Source organism: Gorilla gorilla, chromosome 8 (genome assembly GCF_029281585.2).
Source record: "Gorilla gorilla gorilla isolate KB3781 chromosome 8, NHGRI_mGorGor1-v2.1_pri, whole genome shotgun sequence".
Classification (NCBI taxonomy): domain Eukaryota; kingdom Metazoa; phylum Chordata; class Mammalia; order Primates; family Hominidae; genus Gorilla; species Gorilla gorilla.
In genome coordinates, this window is record NC_073232.2 from 138,947,212 (window position 1) to 138,970,431 (window position 23,220).

General features: G+C 45.2%; 1 protein-coding gene across 3 annotated transcripts in view; it reads right to left on the reverse strand.

Moving 5' to 3' along the window:
• C8H10orf90 (chromosome 8 C10orf90 homolog) overlaps positions 1–12,955 on the reverse strand; it is a 246,098-nt gene extending 233,143 nt beyond the window's left edge. For all 3 annotated transcript variants that reach the window (XM_055352075.2, XM_055352073.2, XM_031015709.3), the window contains exon 1: positions 12,153–12,955. In XM_055352075.2, the coding sequence (XP_055208050.2) occupies positions 12,153–12,392 (240 nt within the window). In that variant the 5' untranslated portion in view covers positions 12,393–12,955. The remainder of the gene's footprint in view (positions 1–12,152) is intronic.
• Between the last annotated feature and the right edge of the window lie 10,265 nt (positions 12,956–23,220).

Consider the following 23,220-nt stretch of genomic DNA (forward strand, 5'->3'; position numbering starts at 1 on the left):
AACAGGACTATGGGGCATGCTGGGGGCAGAGGAGGCACATGCACTCCCTCACCACCCCATTGACATAAGGTGCTCCTCATTCACAGACTTTGGGTGAACCTACAAAGTCTGGGTGTGGGAGTTCAGGAAGATGCACAGTGAGTACAAGGTGAACGCATCCTGTCCCAGAACAAGGACGTTGAAATGCCGACAGCCATGAGGTCCCACTTTCCATTGGAACCAGACTGACTTCAAAGGCAGACAGAAGGCAGTGATGTTCTGAAAAACATGAGTGATCAGTAGCCCTATCAAAATCTCTCTTACTCATGCTACTTGCCTGTATAGCCAGCCACTTATGCTGAAGTGATGACACAGAAGGAAAAGAAAGACAGGGCAACCCTAGTTCCTTTCCTTGTAGTCTTTCCTCACTCATCAGCAGGCCAAAGGGCAGAGAATATTGGTAAAATTATAGGAAGCAATGAAATTAAAAACAGTTGAGTTGATGTTTGCAGCACTTCCATTATTCTGGTTTGAATGAAATACATATATGCATCTATAAGCTACAAAAAACATGAACTCTGTCATTTAGGTGAATCCACCTGTGAGTTAAATGGTTTTTGTATTTGTGTTGAAACTGTCATTGCACAATGTAAAGCTGAACAGTAAAATTTGTGATAATAATTTAACACTTTAATTTTTACTTAGACCACCATTAAATAGCAAATTTAAAACACTGTAAAAAAGTCAAGAGAAAGACTACAGAATAGAATGAAAATTATTTGTATTTTAGTACCATTGCTGACAATTTTCCTTGGTTTTCATGGATTGATTGATTGATTGATTGAAATGGGGTCTCACTATGTTGCCCAGGCTGGTCTTGAATAGGCTCAAATGATCCTCCCACCTCAGCCTCCCAAAATGCTGAGATTACAAGCGTGAGCCATTGCTCCTAGCCCTTTCCCTAGTTTTAAAACAAGGGAATCAGATTTTCATTTCGCAAGCTTCCTCCAGATTGCAGAGGCTGAACCTGAATAAATAGCCATTATTGTGGAGCTGCTCCACAGAGTCTTCATGGTTTCTTTTCCTGTATATCTGACAGCCAGCACAGTGGCTGCACGCATTGGGAACTACAGAGCTTTCCTACTTCCAATCAGCAGTGAGGATATAAGTACACGGCATCTCCCATTCACTTCTGAGCCTCTCTGCATATCCAATAGCCAAGTCCCTTTCACACAGCTGACCCAGGACATCACCACCAAACAGGCTGCCTTGAAAACTAGCGCAATATGAGGCAGCCAACCTAGAGCCATGCACTGAGAAGCTGGCAGTTTCCAGAAAGCATCAGTGAGGAGTTCAGTGCATTTGTGGCTAAAATAAGGGGATCTGTGAACTTTCTGTAAATTGAGGGCTGAACAGAGGCATCTGAGCCCTGACATAGGCCCTTGGTTGCCAATGCACTTGCCCCTGGCTGCCGGCTACTCTGCTGGGAGGTGGTTGCTTGCATTAGACATAAAATAGCAAGCAACGTGTTGTTTACTTTGAGAAAATATTCCTCCCATTTGTCTTCAGCCCTATTGGTTTCTCTAATACATTATTATTCCTAAATTTGGGATATTTTCCAAGATACTCATTTTTAGAGCTGTCTCAAAGTCCTTTCTAGATGGAGAAGAGATATAAATTAGACTCACAGAGAGGAAATTAAATAATTCCGCTTTTTGGAATTGGATTAATGAAAACATTGATCAAACAAAGTGACCTTCATTTTTAGCTTCATTTGGACAAACTAGAGCTGTTACCTGTTTGTCCATCTGTCTGTCTGTGATCACTGAAAAATGAGTGAATCTGTAATAGAGACTAATGTAAGTATTGAATCAAGGAAGATCTCTCACATGCACAGAGTAATCAACCATCATTCACCCTGGCCCCAGGTGCTCATCTAACACATACCGCATGCACTTCTGTTTATTCATTTCTTCCTTCATAATGCATCCCACAAACGTCTACTGAGTGCTCATCTGGTGCCAGGGGCACATGGTGAGCTAGAGGAGATGATGTGCACTTTGCCTCATGGAGCTCCCAGACAGAGACTCCAACCTACGTGCTTTCAATCCCAAGGGCTCCTTCTATTTCCTTTACTCCACAGATGCAAAAATTTAAAATATAATGTGGCAGGCCAAATACTCAGATGATTTTTAAGATTCCCCTTGGTGTACATGCCCTATATGTTCCCCTGTCTTTGATGGTGAAAAGATCCTATGAATGTGACGGGCTATCATATCCATGATTAAGTTACATTATATGGCAAAAGGGTTGGGTTTTACTGACATAATTAAGGCTACTAATCAGCTGACATTGAGTCAATCAAAAGGGAGATTATATCAGACAGGCCTGACCTAGTCAGGTGAGCCTTTTATAGAAGTCAGAGAGATTCAAAGTAGCAGAGATTCTCCTTCTGGCCTTGAAGAAGCAAAAAACGTATTGGGGGCTGCCCACGGCTAGAGCCTCAGACAGTGACCTGAAGCAGTCCTCTAAAAGCTGAGAATGTCTCTGGCTAACAGCCAGTAAGAAAATGGGGACTTCAGTCCTGTAGCCACAAGGAACTGAATTCTGCCAAGAACCAGTGATCTTGGAAGAGGATCCCAAAGCCTCAGAGATCACAGTCTCAGGTGACACCTTGATTCAACCTGAAGACATCCTAATCAGAGAAGCCATCTAACCTACACCAGGACTTCTGATCTACAAATAATCAATGGTGTTGTTTCAAGCTGCTGTATATGTAATAATTTGTTAGGCAGCAATAAAAAACAAATACAGATTGTGTCTGCCAGATGTTTTCCTTTTTCTAATAGCCAATCATAACAGACGCAATACATGATCCTGCCTTAAATTGATATCATCTCAGTCATAAGTACAGCAGCTAGCTGCTTCAGTTAATTTGTGCATGGTGATCATTTCCCTTGGACTGGAGAACCCCTACTGTTAACCCTGTGGACCATGATTTTGGAAACACTTAACGTGGCATGGGACAACCTTGAGAATCTGGCTTCTGCTATTGTATGCTTGACACAAATGTCATTAACTTGGAAAACTTTTAGCCATTATTTCTTCAAATCTTTTTTCTCCTCACTCCTCCCCCACATTCTTTCTGTGTATCTAATCATATGTGTGTTGGGCTTCTTGATATCATCCTCCAGGTCACAGGAGCAGCATCCATAAAGTACTAGTTACAATTTGCCTGCACCCAGGGGCCACGTCTTTGTGCCATGGCTCTATGATAGAGTTGGAGATGGCAGGAAAACGTATGTTCAAACTTGGACAACAACAGCAACTCATTTTCATGGGGTACAGCCTCCATGCCAATTCCAAGGCTCAACCCTTTATATAGGTTATCTCTTTTAATGCCCCCAGCAACGCTATAAGGCAGATATTATCATTGTTCATATGAATACAGATGAGAAAACTAGGCACAAAGAGAACAAGAAAATTGCCAAGGTCACTCAGCTAGTAAGAACCCAGACAGTCTCAACCCAGTGCTCTTTCTCTTAATCACACCACCACCTGTCATCTGCCATCTCTTCTCTCCCTTTGTTTGGCTGAAACGTGGATATGGTTTCCCCACAAGTTCCCAATTCCCTGATGGAAATTGACCAAAATGATGTCAGATAGATGTTACAGTGCTCTTTCTCTCTTGCTGTCTCTCCCTCTCCGAATCTCACTCTTGCTCTCTCTCTCTCTTTTTTAATTTTTTCTCTCTTGTCTTCATTTTGGAAAGTTCATTGATCTTTTCTTCTGCAGCACCCAATCTGCTGTTAATCTCATCCAGTAAAATTTCCATTTTAGATAGTGTCATTTTTTTCTTATCAAGAAGTTCTTTTTTAAAAATCATCCATTTCTTGCCCCATTATGGTGATGTCTTTTCTTAAATCCTTGAATTTAAAGGGAAAACAATATAATTATAATATTTGTAATAGCCTTTTAATAGATCATTGCTTGCTAATTCTCTCATTTGCATCATTAATGAATCTGTTTTTACTAACCAGTATTATCTTGGTTATGAGTCATATGCTCTGGTTTCTTTGAATGTTTAGTAATTTTTATTGGATGACAGACATTGTAAGTTTTATATTATTGCTTGCTGGATTTTGTTGTAGTCTTGTTAAAAAAAAAAAAAAAAAAAAAAGGTTAAACTTTGTTTGCCAGCTAAACCACTTGAGGAATGGCTTGATTATTTCAACAACTGGTTTTAAAATTATTATGGGTGGATCTAGGGTAGCCTTTACTGAGGCTAGTTTAGCCGCACTACTAAGACATGACCCTTCTCGGGGCTCTAGGTGATTTTCCTGTATTCAGTGAGGTCTCTACATTCCAGGTGGTGAAGGACCTGAATGATTCATGGCTCTGAGGTAGTGCTGAGAAGGGCTCATCTCACAGCTCCCCAGTAAGATGTTCTTTCCTTGCCAGTTTTCTCTGTCTGGTCATAGAGACTTTCTCCCTACACAGCACAGATTAATTTTCAGCCAGACTTAAGAGAGCCTGAAGCAAACTTCTGGAGCTCTTTTTTTTCCTCTCAAGAAGTGTGCCTTGCAAATTACAGTCACACCCTGTGTCTCCTCAGCTCAGAGAGACTACTGGGTTCTGTTTAGGTTTTCCCCTCCTGTGCCCCCATTCAGAAATTGCCATTCCTTCTGCCTAAAATGTCCTCCCCTTCCCTATTTGCCTATACTCTCTCTGTCCCCCGACGCCTGGAAACCTCCCACTCTTCCATAAAGAATGTGCCCAAAGGTCTCCTCCGTGCATTCTTGCTGAGTTCTCTGGATCCACAACTCTGTGTAGACACCCTGGCCTGGCATCATTGGGATGGGTGCCTCCTTGATCAGATGATAAGCCTCTTTGACCTCTGTGTCCCCAGCACCTACCACAGTTCCTGGCACATAGTAGGTCCTTAATACATATTTGTTACAAGAGCCAGCCCAAGTGTTTCCTCTTTAATCCGTCTGCTCCACTAGAGGAGGAAGAGGACCTAGAGTGGCAAAAACAGAGGGTGGTAAGAACACATGTGGTCCTCAGAACTGTAAGGAAGTTCTCAGTGAGAAAGCTGCGGAGGGACAAATGTCTCAATCAGAAGGAAAGAGAAAGAGCACCCGATTTAGAGGGGCATGATAACTGCTCCTAACCACTTGATTCTGGTGTAGTTGACTTTCTCTGTAGTTAGCTCTGAACCTCCCTGGGTTCTAGCTGTTGTTGTCAGGAGACGTGCTGCCCCCCACCCAGCACCACGTGAGAAGTACAATCTGCAGAAGAAGACGTAACATAGATGGAATCCTCCTTCCGCCGCTCCTAACTGTGTCACTGTGCAGCCTGCACCAACTCTCTGGCCTCACAGAATTTTCTCTTTGGAAAAATAGGCCTCATGTGTCTCACACAGCTGTGGTGAGCTTCAATGAGGAAATTCAGGAATCAGCTGACACCCGCCTCTTTTGTTCCATCTCCGTCTCTCAGCTCTCCTTGCACACAGTGGTCCTGGCTTCCACACTGTCCTCTCTGACTCACATCTGCCCCCACCCCCTGCCCTTCTACACACCAGTTTTCTTAACATGGACAATCCAGCTGGCTTTTTTGTGACTTTCTTTGGGGTTCATGCGGTTGGAAAATATTGGTCTAGAACTTGCAGATCATGGTTTCAGAACTGCAAAAAAACCACCAGGTACTCTATTTAAAAACATAGATTTCTGGACGCCACCCCTCCCAGAACCCAGGGGTCTGAATTCTTAGAAAGTTCTAAGGATTCTAAAGTACACTAAGGTGTGAGGGCCATGCAATCTTCCATAAGATGGTAAAACCCCATTTAGATCCTTGCCCCTAGGGAGGTCCATTTTATGTCGAAAATGCCTCATTAATGCTTTCTGCCTTAGCCCTAGCTTTATCGTGAGGGAATCAGGTGTGGATGAACTCACACTCTCAAGAGTCTCTTGTCCCTGACGGAATTTGCAGCTGGCCCCAGGAGTAGGCGTGCTCTAAATGAAAACTGTGCATTCAGGTCCTGGCCAATTTGATGACTAATCTCTGAATTGCTTGGGGGATGGAGATTACCCTGAGCCAAGAATACAGAAGGTCATAAGTCTCTGTGACCTGACGCTCTGAGTGTGGGGAAGCAGGGAAAGGAAGTGTTTCACCCCAATTTAAACAAGACCTGCTTACAAAGCAGCAGCACCCATAAATCACTGGTTACAATTCGCCTGCACCCAGGGGCCACGTCTTGGTGCCGTGGCTCTGTGTCACTTTCACGGGGTACAGCCTCCATGCTAGCCCCAAGACTTAACCCTTTATATAGATTATCTCTTGTAATGCCCCCAGCAACGCTATAAGGCAGATATTATCATTGTTCATGTGAACACAGATGAGAAAACTAGGCTCAAAGAGAAGAAAATTGCCAAGGTCACTTAGCTGGTGAGAGCCCAGACAGTCTCAACCCAGTGCTCTTTCTCTTAACCACACCACCACCTTTCATCTGCCGTCTCTTCTCTCCCTTAGTTTGGCTGAAATGTGGATATGGTCTCCCCACAAGTTCCCAATTCCCTGGTGGAAATTGACCAAAATGATGTCAGATAGATCTTATAAGCCTTAGCTGCCAATGCCCTGGGTCAGCTCACACTTGACCTCTCATTAAATACTGTCCATTGTAGCGAGATTGGAGACCTCACTCACCAGATTTCAGATATGCCTCCTGATGCGACAAAACTGACTTCAGACCTCTAACTCCTCCCACCTCTTTAGGACCTTGCCCTCTGACAGGCAGCTCCAGTTGACAGGTGCAGGGAGGGCTGGAAGAATATGGCGAGAGGGCAGCATTGAGACCCAAGTACAGCCATTTCATTTCCCTCTTGGCTCCTGGACTTCTCATGTCTGCATTTGAATGGAGGCCATCAGCCATTGCCAGTGGAGGCTGAGCTGAGGCTTCTTGGAGGAGCCCCAGCACCCACCAGACAGCAGGCAAGGCACAGGAATGAGGCAGGGGCTCCCAGCTTGTTGGCAGAGTGGCAGAGCTCATGGAAATCTTTATTGCCCTTTGTGAAACAGCCTTTTCTCAGCCCTCCTCAGGCTGGAGGTAGAGTCTTCACTGCAGTCAGAGCCATAAGCACATCACAGCAAAAATACTGCTTGGAGGCCGGGACTTCAGGGGGAAAGGTGAGACTCCAAAAGCTTTGATCTGGCTAAGCTCTTCAACTTGGTCTGGAAATAGGGAAAATTGTTTTGCACCTTTTGATAACTGTGAGAAGAAAGGAAATGTTCGCTTTACCTCCTGTTTGGTCTCAGTGACCTCTTTATTTCCTGAATCAAGTTCTCTTGAAGCCCAAGTACTTAACTTGAGTGCTTTTACTTTACAAGACTGAACGGTGTACTCCAACCACTGGAAAACATTCATCAAAACCCAGAGCTAAGTTTCCAAACTACGGTGGGATATTGAAACCACTCTGGGAGACCTCTTCTTCCAGCCATGATAGAGTAACCAGACAACAGCTAGGAAACAATGATTTCCAGATATTGAACAACAAGCAATGCAGCACTATGACCCCTGAGAGGAAGAAAATAAGAGAGGTGAGTCCTACAATTGTCCCCACCTGGAGGTAGTGTCCAGGCTGCAGCTTGGGAGGGGAAACTCAGCTGAGTCTGGGGTCTTTGCTGAGTGGAGGAGGTAGAGACGGAAGTTAGGCCAATGTAGCTGGAATTTAGGAAGAGGAGAACTGCAAAGGAGAATTCCAGCAGCCTGCAGGGAACTTCCCAGGTCTTTGCCTGAATACTGATCTGCACCTGCCCAAGAGAAAAATACCTGAAACCAAGAAAAGAACTTCCAGAAAGTGGTAGGTCACATCATTCAGGACCTATTTGGAAGCAATTTAGGTTCCCGCCAGCCCAGGTACAAACACCTTGTCACACATGAGACATCAGGTAGAGTCCTCAGAAGGGTCATGTTGTAACACTGGGACTAAATTAGCCCACATCAGGGTTTCTAGGCCTCAACACCATGGACATTTTCAGCTAGGTAATTCTTTGTTGCGGGATTGAAGGTGGCACTGCCCTGTGCATTGTAGAATATTAGCTGCATCTCTGGCCTCTGCCCATTAGCCACCAGTAGCATTTTCCCCAAGGTTGTCACAACCAAACTGTCTGCAGACATTAACAAATATCCCCAGGGTATTTCAACAAGCCCAAACAAATCGAAAAAAAAGCCTCAAAAGGGTCAAGCTGTTTTCAAATAACTTAACAAAATCAAACACCAAACAATGTAAGATTCACAATATCCAAAATTCAATTTTAAAATTACCTAGTGTGCAAAGAAGCATGACCCATAATCAGGAGGAAAATCAATCACTAGAAATGACGCAGAAATAACAGATGCTGATAAAATGAGGAGACAAGGACCTTAAAGCAGCTCAAGAAGGTAGAGGAAAGCATGAGCACGAGGAGGGGCGTGGGAGATGAAAGGAGTCACCTGGTAAGTGTTCTTCCTTGTTTGTCATTGCCAATGCCTTCATGCTGCTCTGGGCCCACTGAGTCACAATGGCCATGGCTGCACCAGAGGCATATGCAGTTCTTTAAAAAGTTCACTATGAGGCCAGGCACGGTGGCTCACACCTGTAATCCCAGCACTTTGGGAGGTCAAGGTGGGCGGATCATGAGGTCAGGAGTTTGAGACCAGCCTGGCCAATATGGTGAAACCCTATCTCTACTAAAAGTACAAAAAAAATTAGCCAGGCATGGTGGCGGGTGCTTGCAATCCCAGCTACTCAGCAGGCTGAGGCAGGAGAATCATTTGAACCCGGGAGGTGGAGGTTGCAGTGAGCCAAGATCGCGCCACTGCACTCCAGCCTGGGCGACAGAGTGAGACCCTGTCTCAAAAAAAAAAGAAGTTCACTATGATTCTACTCAGCCAGAATTCAGCACTACTGGCTAAACCCAATTTTTTTTGTTTGTTTTGTTTTGTTTTGTTTTTTGTTTTGGAAACGGAGTGTTGCTCTGTCACCCAGGCTGGAGTGCAGTGGCACAATCTCGGCTCATTGCAAGCTCTGCCTCCCGGATTCATGCCATTCTCCTGCCTCTGCCTCCCGAGTAGCTGGGACTACAGCACTGCCACCACACCCAGCTAATTTTTTGTATTTTTAGTAGACACAGGGTTTCACTGCGTTAGCCAGGATGGTCTTGATCTCCTGACCTCGTGATCCACCCACCTCGGCCTCCCAAAGTGCTGGGATTACAGGCGTGAGCCACCACACCCAGCTGACTAAACCCAATTTTTTAAAAGAATGAATAGAAAAGGGAGATGGAAATGATGATGGAGATTTCAAAAAATATTAGGAGGCATGGCCAAATAGTGATTTCAAAATACAAAATCTTTCTTTGGCTCATTTAATGATTAAAGGCATTAGAAACTGTCGCCTGTCAGAGGACAGATGGGTGAGCCTTAGCTGATGCATCTCAGCCTGCACCTACCATCAGAAAGGTCTCCACAATCAATCAGGAGATGCTCACTTACATTCACACCATAGAAGATATGAGCACATCACTGAATTCTATGAGGTTTCCCTTCCCAAGCTGGCAAAACCATGCAAGCTCTGCTGCATAGAGAGTCTCAGAAAGTGTCCCTGCTTGCCATGCGGACAGAAGGCAGAGCTCCAATATAGGCTCATCCCATCCTCCAGTTATGGCTACATTGATGTCTGAAATTCATCAAAAACATACGCAGGGGGAGACATGCCCTTAACAAACTGTATTTCTCAGAGTTTGGGTCATTTTTAGAGTGTGCAGACATCAAGGCTTTGAAAATATGAACCCGGGGACCTTCAGCACCCCTCACCACCACCTGCTCCCAATCCTGGTAACTTTCAGCGCAGCAGGCTCTGCTCCTTGTTCCTATCAGAAGGAAGTCTATGTAAAGGTATGCGTGTGGCTGGATCATCCCTGGGCTGCAGTTTAGCTGGTGAGAGGTGGCTTCTCCAACCATTAAGACAGCTCAGGACTAAGCCCATGGTTTTGGAAAAATTTGAGTCTGTAGGTTTTACACTAAAACCAAGCAGATTTGCAGGACCTCATGGGAAGAACTTGAAATCCATAAGGTTTTTACAGAAATAAAATCTCCAAAACTCACTTTTGCCAGATAACCAGCCAGTTTCTTTAATCTAGCACCTTTGTGCATTGAGAGTTCATCCCAGAGACCCTGCTCATTTGTCAGCCCATTGAGTACTTTGTGGTCAAAGCTCAGGGCAGGTTAACCAATGGCCTTGGAGCTGATAGAAGAGAAGGAGTCACCGGGCCAAGTCCAAAGGCAGAACCCAGAAGCGCTAATTGGGGTCTCTCAGCAGTTCAGCTTGGGAAATTGAGCAAGGAAGTTTCCTTCTTCCTAAATTTCCTAATCTAAATAATGCTGAGATGTCATGGTAGGAATAACATGAAGAATAGTTTAATGGATGTGGAATATTTTAAAATCGGAAATGTTTGCTACCAAAAGTCAAGAGCAGACCTTGAAGTTCAGAGGGACAGGGGGTGCAAATCCCATCTGATGGTTTTCAAACTTGGCCCGCCCTAGAGCTGAGGAGGCAGGCCCTTCCTGGACAACTTGGGGAGTCATGGACACAGTGAGGCCCATCCAGCCCATCAGACTGATTGCGGGTGGGGGCTTGGATCTGGCATTCATTTTAACATTAGTGGCTCAGTTGTTGGCTGTCAATAGTAGCAGCGTATTGGGCCCTGGAAAAAATGTAGCTGTGACTGTCATATATTTGAAGTTTTTTGTAACCTCCTAAAAAGGTGTACTTTTTTCACATTGTTTTAATCAGTGTGGCTATAGGAATAAGTGAAGTTTTATATACGAAGAAAACGAGAATGCCAGATCTACCATTTGCTACATAGGGTTTAAAATGAAGCTATGAACACTTTTGTAAAATGCATGATAATGTAATTCAACAAGTTTTTCTCTCTCTGGAGGACTGGAAAATAACCTCAGTGAAAATTATGCAATGATAAAATTCTGTCCCCATCTGATTAATTACTTGTGAATAATGACATCTCTGATTTCTTTCAATTATATTCTAATTGCACACCTTTTGCTCCGGTTGATTGGGCAGTGAAGTAATGAACAACTATTACTGAATTTAATTAGCACCATTATTTCTGTGGCCTTTACATCTCTGTTGTGAACATGGAAATTCACACTCCCAGGGCTGGAACTGGAAGAAGCCAGCCTTGAACCTTGAAAAACCTGTTCCTTCCACACTGTGCTGGCTTCCTTCTGCCCAGCCTGGGGAACAAAGACCTGGCGTATTTGCCAGTATTCATGGGAAGGCTTTCCTAATAACAGCATCAATATTCAGAAAGGTTACCTTTTCATAAGGCATTAGCAATTTGCATGTTACATCTATCAAAAGAGATGGGTAAATGAGCTATATGGGAGTCAATTACAATGTCGTTCATAATTTATTCCATGTACAATAAAGAGCCGATCAGATTTCATGCGTGTTTACTTTCTGAAAAGATAACTGCTTGTGGCTGATACTAGTTGCAGAATACAAATATGTTTCAGAGGAATGTGTTTATCTCACTTTGACATTTTAAATCTCCAAAGTTCTCTCACTCTCTCTCTCTTTTTTTTTTTTTTTTACAAAGTTGTCTCTGCCTGAAAATTAGAGCTTGCTCTCAAAAATAAAAGATCATTCTTACTGGCCTAACTTGAATCATTCTATTTTAACTCGATGAAGGCACGTCATACATATTCTCCTACAAAACACAACAGGAAACGAGTAGGAATTTGCTTTTAAAGACAGGTGATTGCAAACATACAGAACTAAGAATATTTATCTCACAGAAACATGCTGTAGTTTCTAAACATGGATACAAATTACCCAACTCAGTAGTCTTTGGAGCACCATTAAAGTTTCTAAATGAGACATGTGTCATCGTAAATTAACTTCATCCGATATACTTTCCCCCTCCCCCATATTTCAAAAACTAAAATAAATTCAGAAATGAAGAAGGCTTTTCCAAATCCCTTAGGGAAGTCTACAAACACAAATGATTAATTTATTAGACCAGATAAAACACCTGAACTGTCTGATGAGCAACACGTCCATCTCTCTCTGAGTCAAGTGTGTACCCACTCACCCACCCAGGCTCAGCCATACCTCATATCTGCTGGCTGTCTGCTCAGCCGTCTTCAAGCCTTGACACATATGGATGATACAAACTTTGGCTCTTCTCTGGGAGGGAAACCAGTTACTCTTCACAAAATCCATGACCATCACATGGTTTTTCAACTCTGTACTAAATGTTTTTATCTGGAAAGTCCGATGCACGGCCGTTTCTGTGTAGTGGGCAGCATACCCCTGCGGATGAGTTTTTGTAGGAATTCCAGAGTGCTGCATGAGACTCAGAATCTTGTGACTTTAGCTAGCGAGACTGGCAAACACAATTTTCTTTGTTTAACCCAGGTATTGAGTGCAACAGGAGGGACTTGGGCAGTGCCCCAGCTCGGACCTGTCCCAGTGTTTTCCAACTCCAGAGCTAGTTGTCTCAATATCCCAGCTACATTTGTGAAGGATGTGGATGTGGGAACCTCAGGGGTGACCTTTACGTGCCAAAAAAAAAAAAAAAACTTCTTGTTGTGGTCTGTTTCCAGCCTCACGCCTGAGCTCTCTCGGGTCACTCAAAGTCTTCTCTGATTTCAAAGAAGTATTTCTCTTTCCACTGCATTGAAGTTTTGAACACAGAATTCACCCAGTTACCGAGAGATTCAATATGTTTGTCAGTCTCTACCCCCTCAAATCCAAATAAATTATTTACAGGGCTCTGTACAAAGGAACTAGGAGGAATAATCGTTGCTTTTTAGAATTCCTGCTTTTACTTGCCAGGACTGAAAGGAACAAGTGCAGGCTGCCTACCAATACAAAGAGCGTCTTCAGCCCTGGAGAAGAAAACATTCAAGTGAAAAAAGAGAACTCCCAGCGCAGAAGCAGCAACAGCTGCAAGAGGGCATCAGAAAAACAGCGCGTCACGTGGGGGCTGGGGGTGGAGTCCACTCGCCTAGAAGGGGGCTCTGGTCCTGGGTCAACCATGGGAAGTTCCCTCACCACCCTGAGCCTCAGTTTACCAGGAGGAAAACTGGAATGAAAACACCCCATCTGCCACTCACAGGGTTATTGTTAGGATCTGGTGAGCAAAACAGTGAAACAACAACACAGAATAGAGTCACGTTAGGCATCATTTTGAAAGTACAGTTGCGCGTTCTCTACCCAAATTATTTTGTACAGTGTTCGCTACACATATGATAATGGAGATTAACACAATGCTAATAATTATCAGATTCTAAATTTCTAGTCAATTAGAATTGCAGATCCATGGTATATGCCTCACTTTATTTCATGTTTTGATGCCATTTCTACTAACCTAGTAATTTATAAGTGAAAATGGCAAGCCTTGGATCAAGGGTGTGCACCAAGAGGAAGCAGATGACAGCATCGTGGCTGTGCTCCAAGTCCAGACACAGAACTCTTCACCGCAGGTGACTTTCTCTTGGCAGAGACACCCCCTTGAATAATTAACTCACCTGCCCCACATTGAAAGCTATGGGAGAGGCTAAAGGAAGAAGAGCCTCCAGATAACTTTCCTGAAAACAGAGCTGCAGTCCTAGCCCAGAACTGTGAGACTTCCTGCTGTGGGTCGAAGCTTTGCATGTCACACTCAGCAGGGCTAGGACTTGGGGGCTAAAATGCTGAACTTCCACCTTCGGAGCAATGGAAGTATTGAAGACGGGAACTACAATGAAGGAGGAGACAGAAAAGACTTTAGAGATCATTTAGGCCAACATTCTCATTTGAGTGTTAAAGTAGAAGACCTACAGAGACTAAATGCTGGCTCAAGATCACACAGTGAAGTGGAGTTCATGGTTCCTTAAACAGAACACAGCCCGGGTCTGCCTGGGGCTCTCCCAGGGATGTCAAAGAGAGTGTCAACACCCAACTGATGGCATCCATGGCTGACTCAAACCTGAGAGTCATGCTGGAAACTCCCAGGGAGCTACACCATGGAGCGCCATCTTGGATTTGGAAGCAATGTGATAAAGAAAGCCACGGGAGACATTTGAGCAATAAAAACATGAAAATTGAACAGGGACACCAAGGAGAGAGGGGATCTGCTTCATGTTTGGGCACAGGGAAGGTCATTCCCTGTGTCCCCAAAAATGCCATTTAAACCAGCTCCCATTTGTGTCTATCTGCTCCTGTCCAGGAGACCCCGCAAGGCAGATAACAAATAATAAAGTCTTTTCTTCCACCGCTACACACATTAAAGGACCTTGGACAATGCTGAGGCCAGCAGGACTGGTCATCAGCTACCCCGAGACCAGGACTGGTCATCAGCTACCCCGAGACCAGGACTGGTCATCAGCTACCCCGAGACCAGGACTGGTCATCAGCTACCCCGAGACCAGGACTGGTCATCAGCTACCCCGAGACCAGGACTGGTCATCAGCTACTCCGAGACCAGGACTGGTCATCAGCTACTCCGAGACCAGCATGGAGAGGTTTGCTGATGGTTGGCTGACTGCTAGTGTGAGCACTTGTCACAAGCAGAGCCAGCCTGTGGTGATTATGGAGATTCCAAAAATCATTAAGGCTATGGGTGAGTTTTCTCTCTCCCTTGACCACAGGTGGTGGCTGGATCTTAACTGGCCAGTATGGCCAACAAGAGGAAGCAGTAATGTGGCCTTAGGCAGGTCTCTGGGATTCTTGGTCAATAGGGATGGACGGAAGACTTGGGATTGTCAGATTGAATTCCTCATTATATGGAGGAGAAAATTGAGGCCCAGAGGGAGAGAACCTTGACTGAGAGGTCAGAGGGCTGGAAAGAGCACTGGATGGACAATTGGAGATGGGTTTGCACCTAGGCCCTAAGACAAACTAGCAGGTGATTGTGGACAAGCCTCCTCCCTTCTGGCTTAAGTTCCCTTTAACCACAAGCCCCCTAGCTTCTCTGACACCCCTGGGTTCTAGAGTGTGTCAATTTTGACCATGTGCAGACACAGCTCAGCAGAGAGCAGCTCCACCCTCCCTGGGACAGGCCTTCCTGTCTGGGTCACTGAGGTGGGGGTGGGTGCAGAAGAATGAGCTGATGTCCTTCCATCTGCCCTCAGAACTGTTGCTTCTCACCCTCCAGCAGGGCCACAACCTCCACAGTCCAGCCACTGTACCCTCTTGAAGCACAGCCTCCAAGTAAGAAGACGTGGTTCCTGCTGATGTTCACAGTGCTTGCCTTGCAACCTTGGGCGAACTACACACTACCCTTGCTTCAGTTTCCCCATCCATTTAAGAGGATAACAATAGTGCCTTCTTTGATGGGCTGCTGTGGAGACTGAAGCAGCTGGCACTAGTAAAGGGCTTGGGACAGAGCCTGGCACCGGGCATCTGCCCGACAGACACCAGCTGTCATCACTCCCAAAGGGCAAAGACTCTAAATTGCCAGACACATCATTTTAATACCAAAGAAGGAAGATTGTTAAGGAGAAGCTGGAACTCAACTGGCCATCCTAAGACCCTATCTCCAAGAATTCCTCTGCCATGTAATGCTGCCCAGAACTGGGGCAGGTGGCCAGCCTTGATCTCCTCAAATGGGAAATACAGTTAGCATCCCCGGAGCAGACAGCTGTGAACATTGCGTTAGGTGGTTGGTATATGTGAAACTGTTTTATAAAGTATATATTTTTAAAACTATGCAAGTATAGATTTTTAATGCTAGATGCTAGCAAAAACAACGGAAGGAAGAAGTGCCAGACACAAGCACAAACTAAGCTAGTTCTCATCCAAAGGACAGAAAGTCAGTCACATTTACAGTCACAAAAGAATGGTGGTATTAGGCACCACCATGCCACCACATTCACACATATTGACAAGGACACTGAACGCTTTTTGGTTTGCCAAGAGTCCCGCTCTTCTGGGAACTCTTCCTCCACATCCACCCCGAAGCCTCCCATGTGGTGCCCATAGAAGCTGGCCATGCCTCTGACCTCACTGACTGACCATTGACTGGCCCAGGGGTGGGCACCTGGCCCAAATAGGGCCAATCAGAGCCTTTTGTTTTGATCTAAATATTTGGGTATCCCCCAATTCATATGAAGAAGCCCTAACTCCTAATGTGATGGTGCTTGATGATGGGGCCTTTGGAAAGTAATGAGGGTTAAATTAGGTCATGAGGGTAGACCTTCATGATAAGACTAGTGGCCTCATGAGAAGAGGAACAGAGATCTCTTTCTCTCCCCCACCCCCTCCTCATGAGCATAGAGGAGAGGCCATATGGGGACACAGTGAGAGGGTGGCTGATTGCAAGCCAGAAGGAGAGCTCTCATGGGGGACCTAGTCCAGCTGACACCCTGATCTCAGATTTCCAGCTCGAAAAACTGCGAAAGAATACATGTCTGCTTTTTAAGCCTCCCGGTCTATGGTATTTTGTCGTGGCAGTCTGAGCTGACTAAGACTCCTGGAGAAACACCTGGCTCACATAAGGCCAATCAGAAAGAGTCTGTTCTGGAGAATCTTGATCCTGGAACTGAGCAAGAGTGGGTAGCTGAGGCTGTGGGCTGGAACACTGCAAGGACTTCTGGCAAGGAGCTGTCACAGAGAGAGGCAGAAGCCAGAAATGGGAGTATGTGGATAGTTCTGGAACCCTGGGTTCTACCCGGCCCACATTCTGCATGTGGAATCAATGTGACTATAGTATCTTTACAATACTCTCCCCTTTAGGCTTAAGCTGTTTGACTTAGGTCCTGTTATTTGCAACCAACAGAGTTTATGTTAATCTTTGAAAATTCACTCATTTATCAAACAAGCAGAGGTGAAGTGCTTCTGAGCCAGTTACTGTGCAAGGCACTGATGATACAGAGATGAAAGGGAGTTCACTGTTCAGCAATGGGACGGATGCCTTGACAAGCAGTTACTCAAAGCACAATGAATGTTTCCTATGAGAGCATCTGCATGGTGAGGACACTAAGAAACCTTCATGGGAGAAGGGGTATGGCATCAAGTCTTGACTGATGGCTGCTTTACTGCTGAACCCCCACAGTTAGCATTGCATGGACAAAAGTCAGCTATAGGACATCACTTTCTACATACTGTTCATACATTTTGTCATAAAGCATTCACAGCCAAGAATGGAAAAGCACTAACTGAAGCCATATTTACTGCTAATAATCAGCACTGTTTATGGAAAATGACTTCCTGAATCTTTTGTTGTTTCTTTCTTAAAGCAAGTAACTCAGTCAATTAATATAAAAGTTAGATCTCTGACCTTATTAATGTCCTGCAGAATATCCTATTTAATTTCCCTAAATTGGTCCCTGGGGTGACTAATTAAAACTGTTAACATTGTTAGCAATTGCAATCCAATGATACCAAATCAACATAAATGAGCCTCAAATGTGTTTAGTGTTGAAATACATGGGAAATTAATCTCTTACCTCTCCCTTGCCCCTGAGACAATATGCAGGGCTGTATATAATATGCACTGAAGTATTTAAAAAATGAATTATTCAAAAAGAAAAGAAGCTGCAGGTACCTGATGCCAAAAATCATGCCTGTGAATTCTTAATCTGTTCTCCAATGGGATTAGCATTTAGGACTATGAAAGATATCCTAATTATGCAGAATTTCGGAGTTGATTTTCTGAAGGGCCTGTGCAGATCTAAAAAGCATTAGGCAACAATAAAAACAGATGACTATGAATTTCTGAATTCATAATTTAGTTTCACTTACGGGAGAAATGACATTTTTATTTATGGGCGCTTTACTCATCAGGTGGGTGCTGAAGTTTTTCTCCTTTCTCCAAGGCCCAATGCTTGCTGCAAGCGCATCCACGCAATCATCCTTCTAAAACAGATGTGTGAAATTTACAGGGCTGTCTAACATAGGACCGATGCAATATATTTTTCCTCTTGTTAGTCCCCACCCGCCGGGGTGCTAGAATAAAACAAAAGAACTGAGAATAATATGGCCAACTAAGGAATCCTGGACCTTTTCATCAAATTAGGAAGAGGATGCAAGTTTGCTTGATGAATTCCATTCCCTTGTTAAATTTTTCAGCTACACATCGATGTGATGGAAAAGAGTAATCCTTTCAGTGATCAAGTTACAGATGCTCTATAAATAGTTGTTCAATGGGTGAATGAAAATAAAAGGTGTCAATTATCCTATATGCATTCATTTTTCTTTTCTGTAGATGGAAAACTTTTTTCTTCTTCTTTATACAATGTTTGGACCAGGTGATAATTTCATATTCCCTCCCAACTTTCCGAGGGGAAGTGGCAAAACACAGAGAAAACTGGAACAGAAGCACAACCAATGTTGTCACATTTATCCACAATATTCATTTTCTTCCCGCTTTTGCAAGCCATCAATCGTCATTTATTTAGCACCTACAGGGTGTTCAGCTCTGTGCCAACTACTTCAATTAAATATTCAAAGCCATTTCTAACACCACTGAAAACCAAAGCAACCGCAGTTAGGGATAAATCACATATCCCTCCTTTAAACTCATTGGGAAGAGTAAGCTATTTGAAAATAACAAATGGTATTGTCATAGTTTCCTTCCCATGTCTCAACAGATTTTGAACAAAGAAAACCAATGACTTTGTTAGAAACGATGTTTGCTTTTAAAGCGTATATGTTTGCAAGCAGGAGGTGAAGGCAAAGATATGGGTGAAGTTTTAAGAAAACATCAAATGCAACTTGCTGTTTGTGTCCTGTGGCAATTTTACCCTAAAGGAAAACCTAGAGTGCCTGGCACCTGCCCCTGCCCTCCCTGAAAGACGTCCATGTGTTCTCCCATCAATGCACAAAGGGCAGCTCCTTTCTGCAGGTCAAGCTGTGGGAGCAAAGGACAGGGGCCTGTTGCTGTAGCCTGAGGGTGGACATGCCACTTTTTCTACTTTACTTGGCACAAACATATTCACTGTCACTCTCAGCCAGGTATTTTTTGCTTGGATGAATTAATTTTTCAATGAGTTGTGCTGAGCAAATTTCTGAAATGTAGTATTTATCAGCAAAATACCCAAGCCCCAAGGGAAACAGCAGGCCTAACAGCAGCAGATAATACAGCCACCACCAGCCTCCTGGACTCACCAAAACCTGGTCCCTCCCTCCCATGGGGACAGTAGGTGGGGACCAACTGCTTGAGTAGCAACCAGACCCTCACCCACAGTGTGGTGAGGTGGGCACCTGCATGAGGAAGCCCCAGAGGCCAGGCCACTCTGGTTCCTCCCCTGGGGCTGAATGAAGGAAAATGGCCTGCATAGCCCCACCTGTCCACCTGACCCTGCATGGCCCATGCCAGGCAGTCCTGTCTTGGTCAGGGCAGGACTCTCCTTGAGCCCCAGAGAACCCACTTACTTAATACCAAGGTGATAACCCTGAGATTATCTTCAGCATTAGTGGAGGGGGTGGGGGGATGGGACACGTGGCTAATTGGATCATCCCTACACACCAAGACCAATAACAGGTGTCAGCAGAACCCTGATTTCCCAAGCATTATTATAAAACCACTTCCTCGTAAGTAATTATGTCCTTAACAGTCCCTGTTATAGAAGGTGAGAAGGGAGATAAAGGGAAATAAAATTAAATATATGTTAAAAATATATATACATACACACATATATTTATATTTATGTGTATATATGTATATATATACACACATACACAGACTCATACATACAAGCACATCTATACATAAAGATATCTAATAATACATGTGTTTTCTGAAAATGAAATAGGCCCAGTATAATTTACCTTTTGGAACATTTTATATGAATATAAGTAAGAACTTTCTACCAATCCCAGCTGTCTAGCAGTGAATGAGACCAGGGGCCTGCAAATCATGGCCTGCAGATCAAATGTGGCCCACTGACCATTTTTGTCAATAAAGTTTTATTGGCACATGGCCGTGCCCATTTGTGTACATGTCAATGGTACCTTCACTTTCATAGGATGGCAGAGCTGAACAGTCACAACACAGGCCGTATGGCCTCCAAAGCCTGAAATATTTACTATTTAGCTCTTGACAGAAATAATGTCACTCCCTCAAATGAGACCAGCTGGTGAGGTGGTGAGTCAGCTCTACAGTGACCATCAGCTTTGACCTCAGCAGAGTAGTCAAACCTGGTTTACCAAGGTTTACCAAACCTACCTATGCAACAGAATCACCAGATGCTTCTGAAAAGCTGTACTCCTAGGGCCCACTGGCCCTGAATCAGAATTTCCAGATAAGTGGGTGGAGCAGGTGGGTTTAAGAAGCACTAGTTGGCTCCCAGGATTTCTGATAGCCACATCTCACCTCTCCTTCACTGTCCACCCTTTTCTTAGATCTTTCATGTGTATTTCCTTGTTTAGTGTGAAGATGCAAGTATTACCTTCATTTTGCAGATGAGGAGGTGAGGTTCCTCTGATGTGCCTGCCTGTCAATCTAGAGCCAGGGCTCATACTGAAGGGCAGAACCTCTTCCATCAGCCCCCTGACCCCTCCCCATGACCTCTAAGATCCACAACCCTATAAAGTCCCAAATAAAACAGGAAAGAAAGCCTCAAAGATAGAGCCAGCTCATTAGCATGTAAGCAGCAAATGCACACATTTTGGGTTTGGTATGCCCAGGAGAGCAGGACACCTATTCAAGGAACTGTGCCTGGCACAAGGATGAGCAAGTTCACATATTCACCCATTCGATAAGCACTACCAAATTCTAGGCACCAGGATAAGATAGAACTATGACCAGGAAGGAGACAGCATGATGCTGCCCTCATGGAACATTCTAGAAGAGTTGGAGGGCAGGGACTTACCCAGATAATTCCAGGAACATTGAGTGTTGAGCTTGCCCTTGGGTCTTGCCAATCACACTCCTACCTGGTCTCCCTTCCCTGAACCTCTGCTTGGCTCTCTCCTTCACTCAGCTCCCAACTCAGATGTATCTTCCCAAAGACCTTTCCTGGCCAAACTCCCCCTGTGAGTCCCCTACACTGCTCGGTCTGATTTCATGTTACTTCTTACTCTGATGTATGGATTGACTCTGGTTTTCTCTGGTCTCTCCGTTACCCCAGGATGAAAACTTTCAGAGAGCAGGACATGGTCTCGTGTATGATGGTTGTGGCATTCCATATTTGCTCCTGCCTCCCTCCTTCTCTTGCTCCCTCCCTCTGTCTCTCCTTTCCTTCCCACATTTTACCACCTAAAACATGAATGAACAACAGCGTTCTACCAGGGTATTAAGAATATGGGTACTGAAGCAGAGGGGGTATGGGCCCTAAAAGAAGGGCCTGCAGGGATTAGATGTCCTTAGCAATATTTGGAAACGAGTGGGTTTGGGTTAGCCCTTCAATGCAGAATGGGACTTCTCTTGTGGCCCCATCCAATCTCCTCCTCCCCATCTCTGGCTCGCTCTGTGCAGGCTTTGGCCAGCTTTGTGCAGCGCCACCAGCAGGGCCACCTTGGCCACTGGGGGATGGGGTGTGATGGATCCCCAGAGGACACACCTGAGATGCTCTTCCTACGGCTCATCTGAGGGGCCCTTGGAGGGAGGACTGGTCACCCTGGGGGTTCAGCACTCCTCACTTTGGTCTTTCCAGTTTCCCAGCTTCATGCTCCTGGTTCCTCACTCACTCCTCCTCCTGGATACACTTCCCAGTCAACTACAGCTGCAAGGGTTTTCTCAGGCTCTGCTATCAGGGGAAGACAGGCTGAGCCCAATTTCAACTCACCCATGATGTCTCCCACCACCTCACCCCTATCGAGTGGCCCGTCCCACCCCTGACTTGAATTCGAGTTCCCTAGGGGCTTTGGTGGTGCCCTCCTCTTTTCTTGGAACGACTAACAGGATCTTCACAGGTCCTCCTAAGTGGCTGCCTCCACGTCTTGCTCATAACAGAATCTCAATAAACATTTGTTAAGTGTGGTTTCACAAAAATGAATCCATCCACATTTCTGAATAAATAACAGTTCCTGTGTGTAAGGATCCTGCCTGAGCCCATGAATCAGCCTTATCATGGAACACCGAGTTAAGTAGCATTTAGAGGACCTGGTGTGACTCAGCGGCCCAGGAACTCTGCATGGTCCACCTGCTTTCTGTCCTGAGGGTCAGCTCTTTCCCCAGTAGGGCCGACACTCAGGCACTCAGGCGTGGAGGCAGGTCATAGAGAATGCAATGCCATAGGCTCTCCTCTGCTTCCAAGCTGTCATCAAAGGGGATATAGGCCCGAAATAACACTGAGGGGTTTTTAAACACATGCCAAAAGAGCATCAGGCTATCTCCTATTGTGTTCAAACCCAGGGAAAGCAGGCAGCTAAGTGCAGGGCAAAGCTGAATTTGCTCTAGTGAGCAGGCAGGAGCAAAAGGAGCTGACTCCTTCACAGTGAGCTCCCCTCTCCTGCTCCTTCTCTATAGCTCACAAGCACGGGTATGTTGAGTCTTTGCCCGAGCCCCGTCCTGCCACAAGGCAGAATGCAGGAAATGTTGGTTGAACTGATCAGTGCTCCACACTTACTGGATTCCCCCTGCATTGGTTCAATAGGCTTCTATTTAACCCTTTGGATATAATTCAGCAAAATGCGCGTCACTCCAGAGCAGGATTCTGTTTCTGTGCTGCATTTGAGTTCATCTCACCACCCGCTCGGAAACCAGGAAGGATGCCGAAGTGAGTGATCAGCCCTTGATCGCCTGGTGGACCAGCCTCCCCAGCCCCTCTGGCAGCTGTCTGGGAGGCCTCCACTTACTGAGGCGGACAAAGAAACTGCAGCAGCATTGCAAACAGACCAGGAGCGTGAGGCCTGCCAGACAAGCCTGTCCTGTGTCTGTGTGGAGTGCACACTATCCCCATTCCCCACTTCCTGTGCCTGGACACCCTGGGCCTGGCTGATGCCACCTTACTGTGTGACTCTGCTCCTTCCCCTCTCATGTGTCCCCCGGGGTTCTAGCTCTTCATTCTCAGCTGCACTGCCTGGACTGCGTTCCCAGCCAGCCCATCATGCACGGGAATTGGGCCTCAGATTTGATTTCTCGTCCCTGCCCGGCTGATCACAAAGCACACCCTGCTCGGGTTTCCAGGGCATTTTCTCGTCCCAGCTTCTCTTTCCCAGATCCTCCGTCTGCATTGGCTGAGGGCTTCTCTGTGCTCCTCACCCTGCAGTAAGCATTCAAATAGGATGACAGCCCTATTTTTAAGCAAAG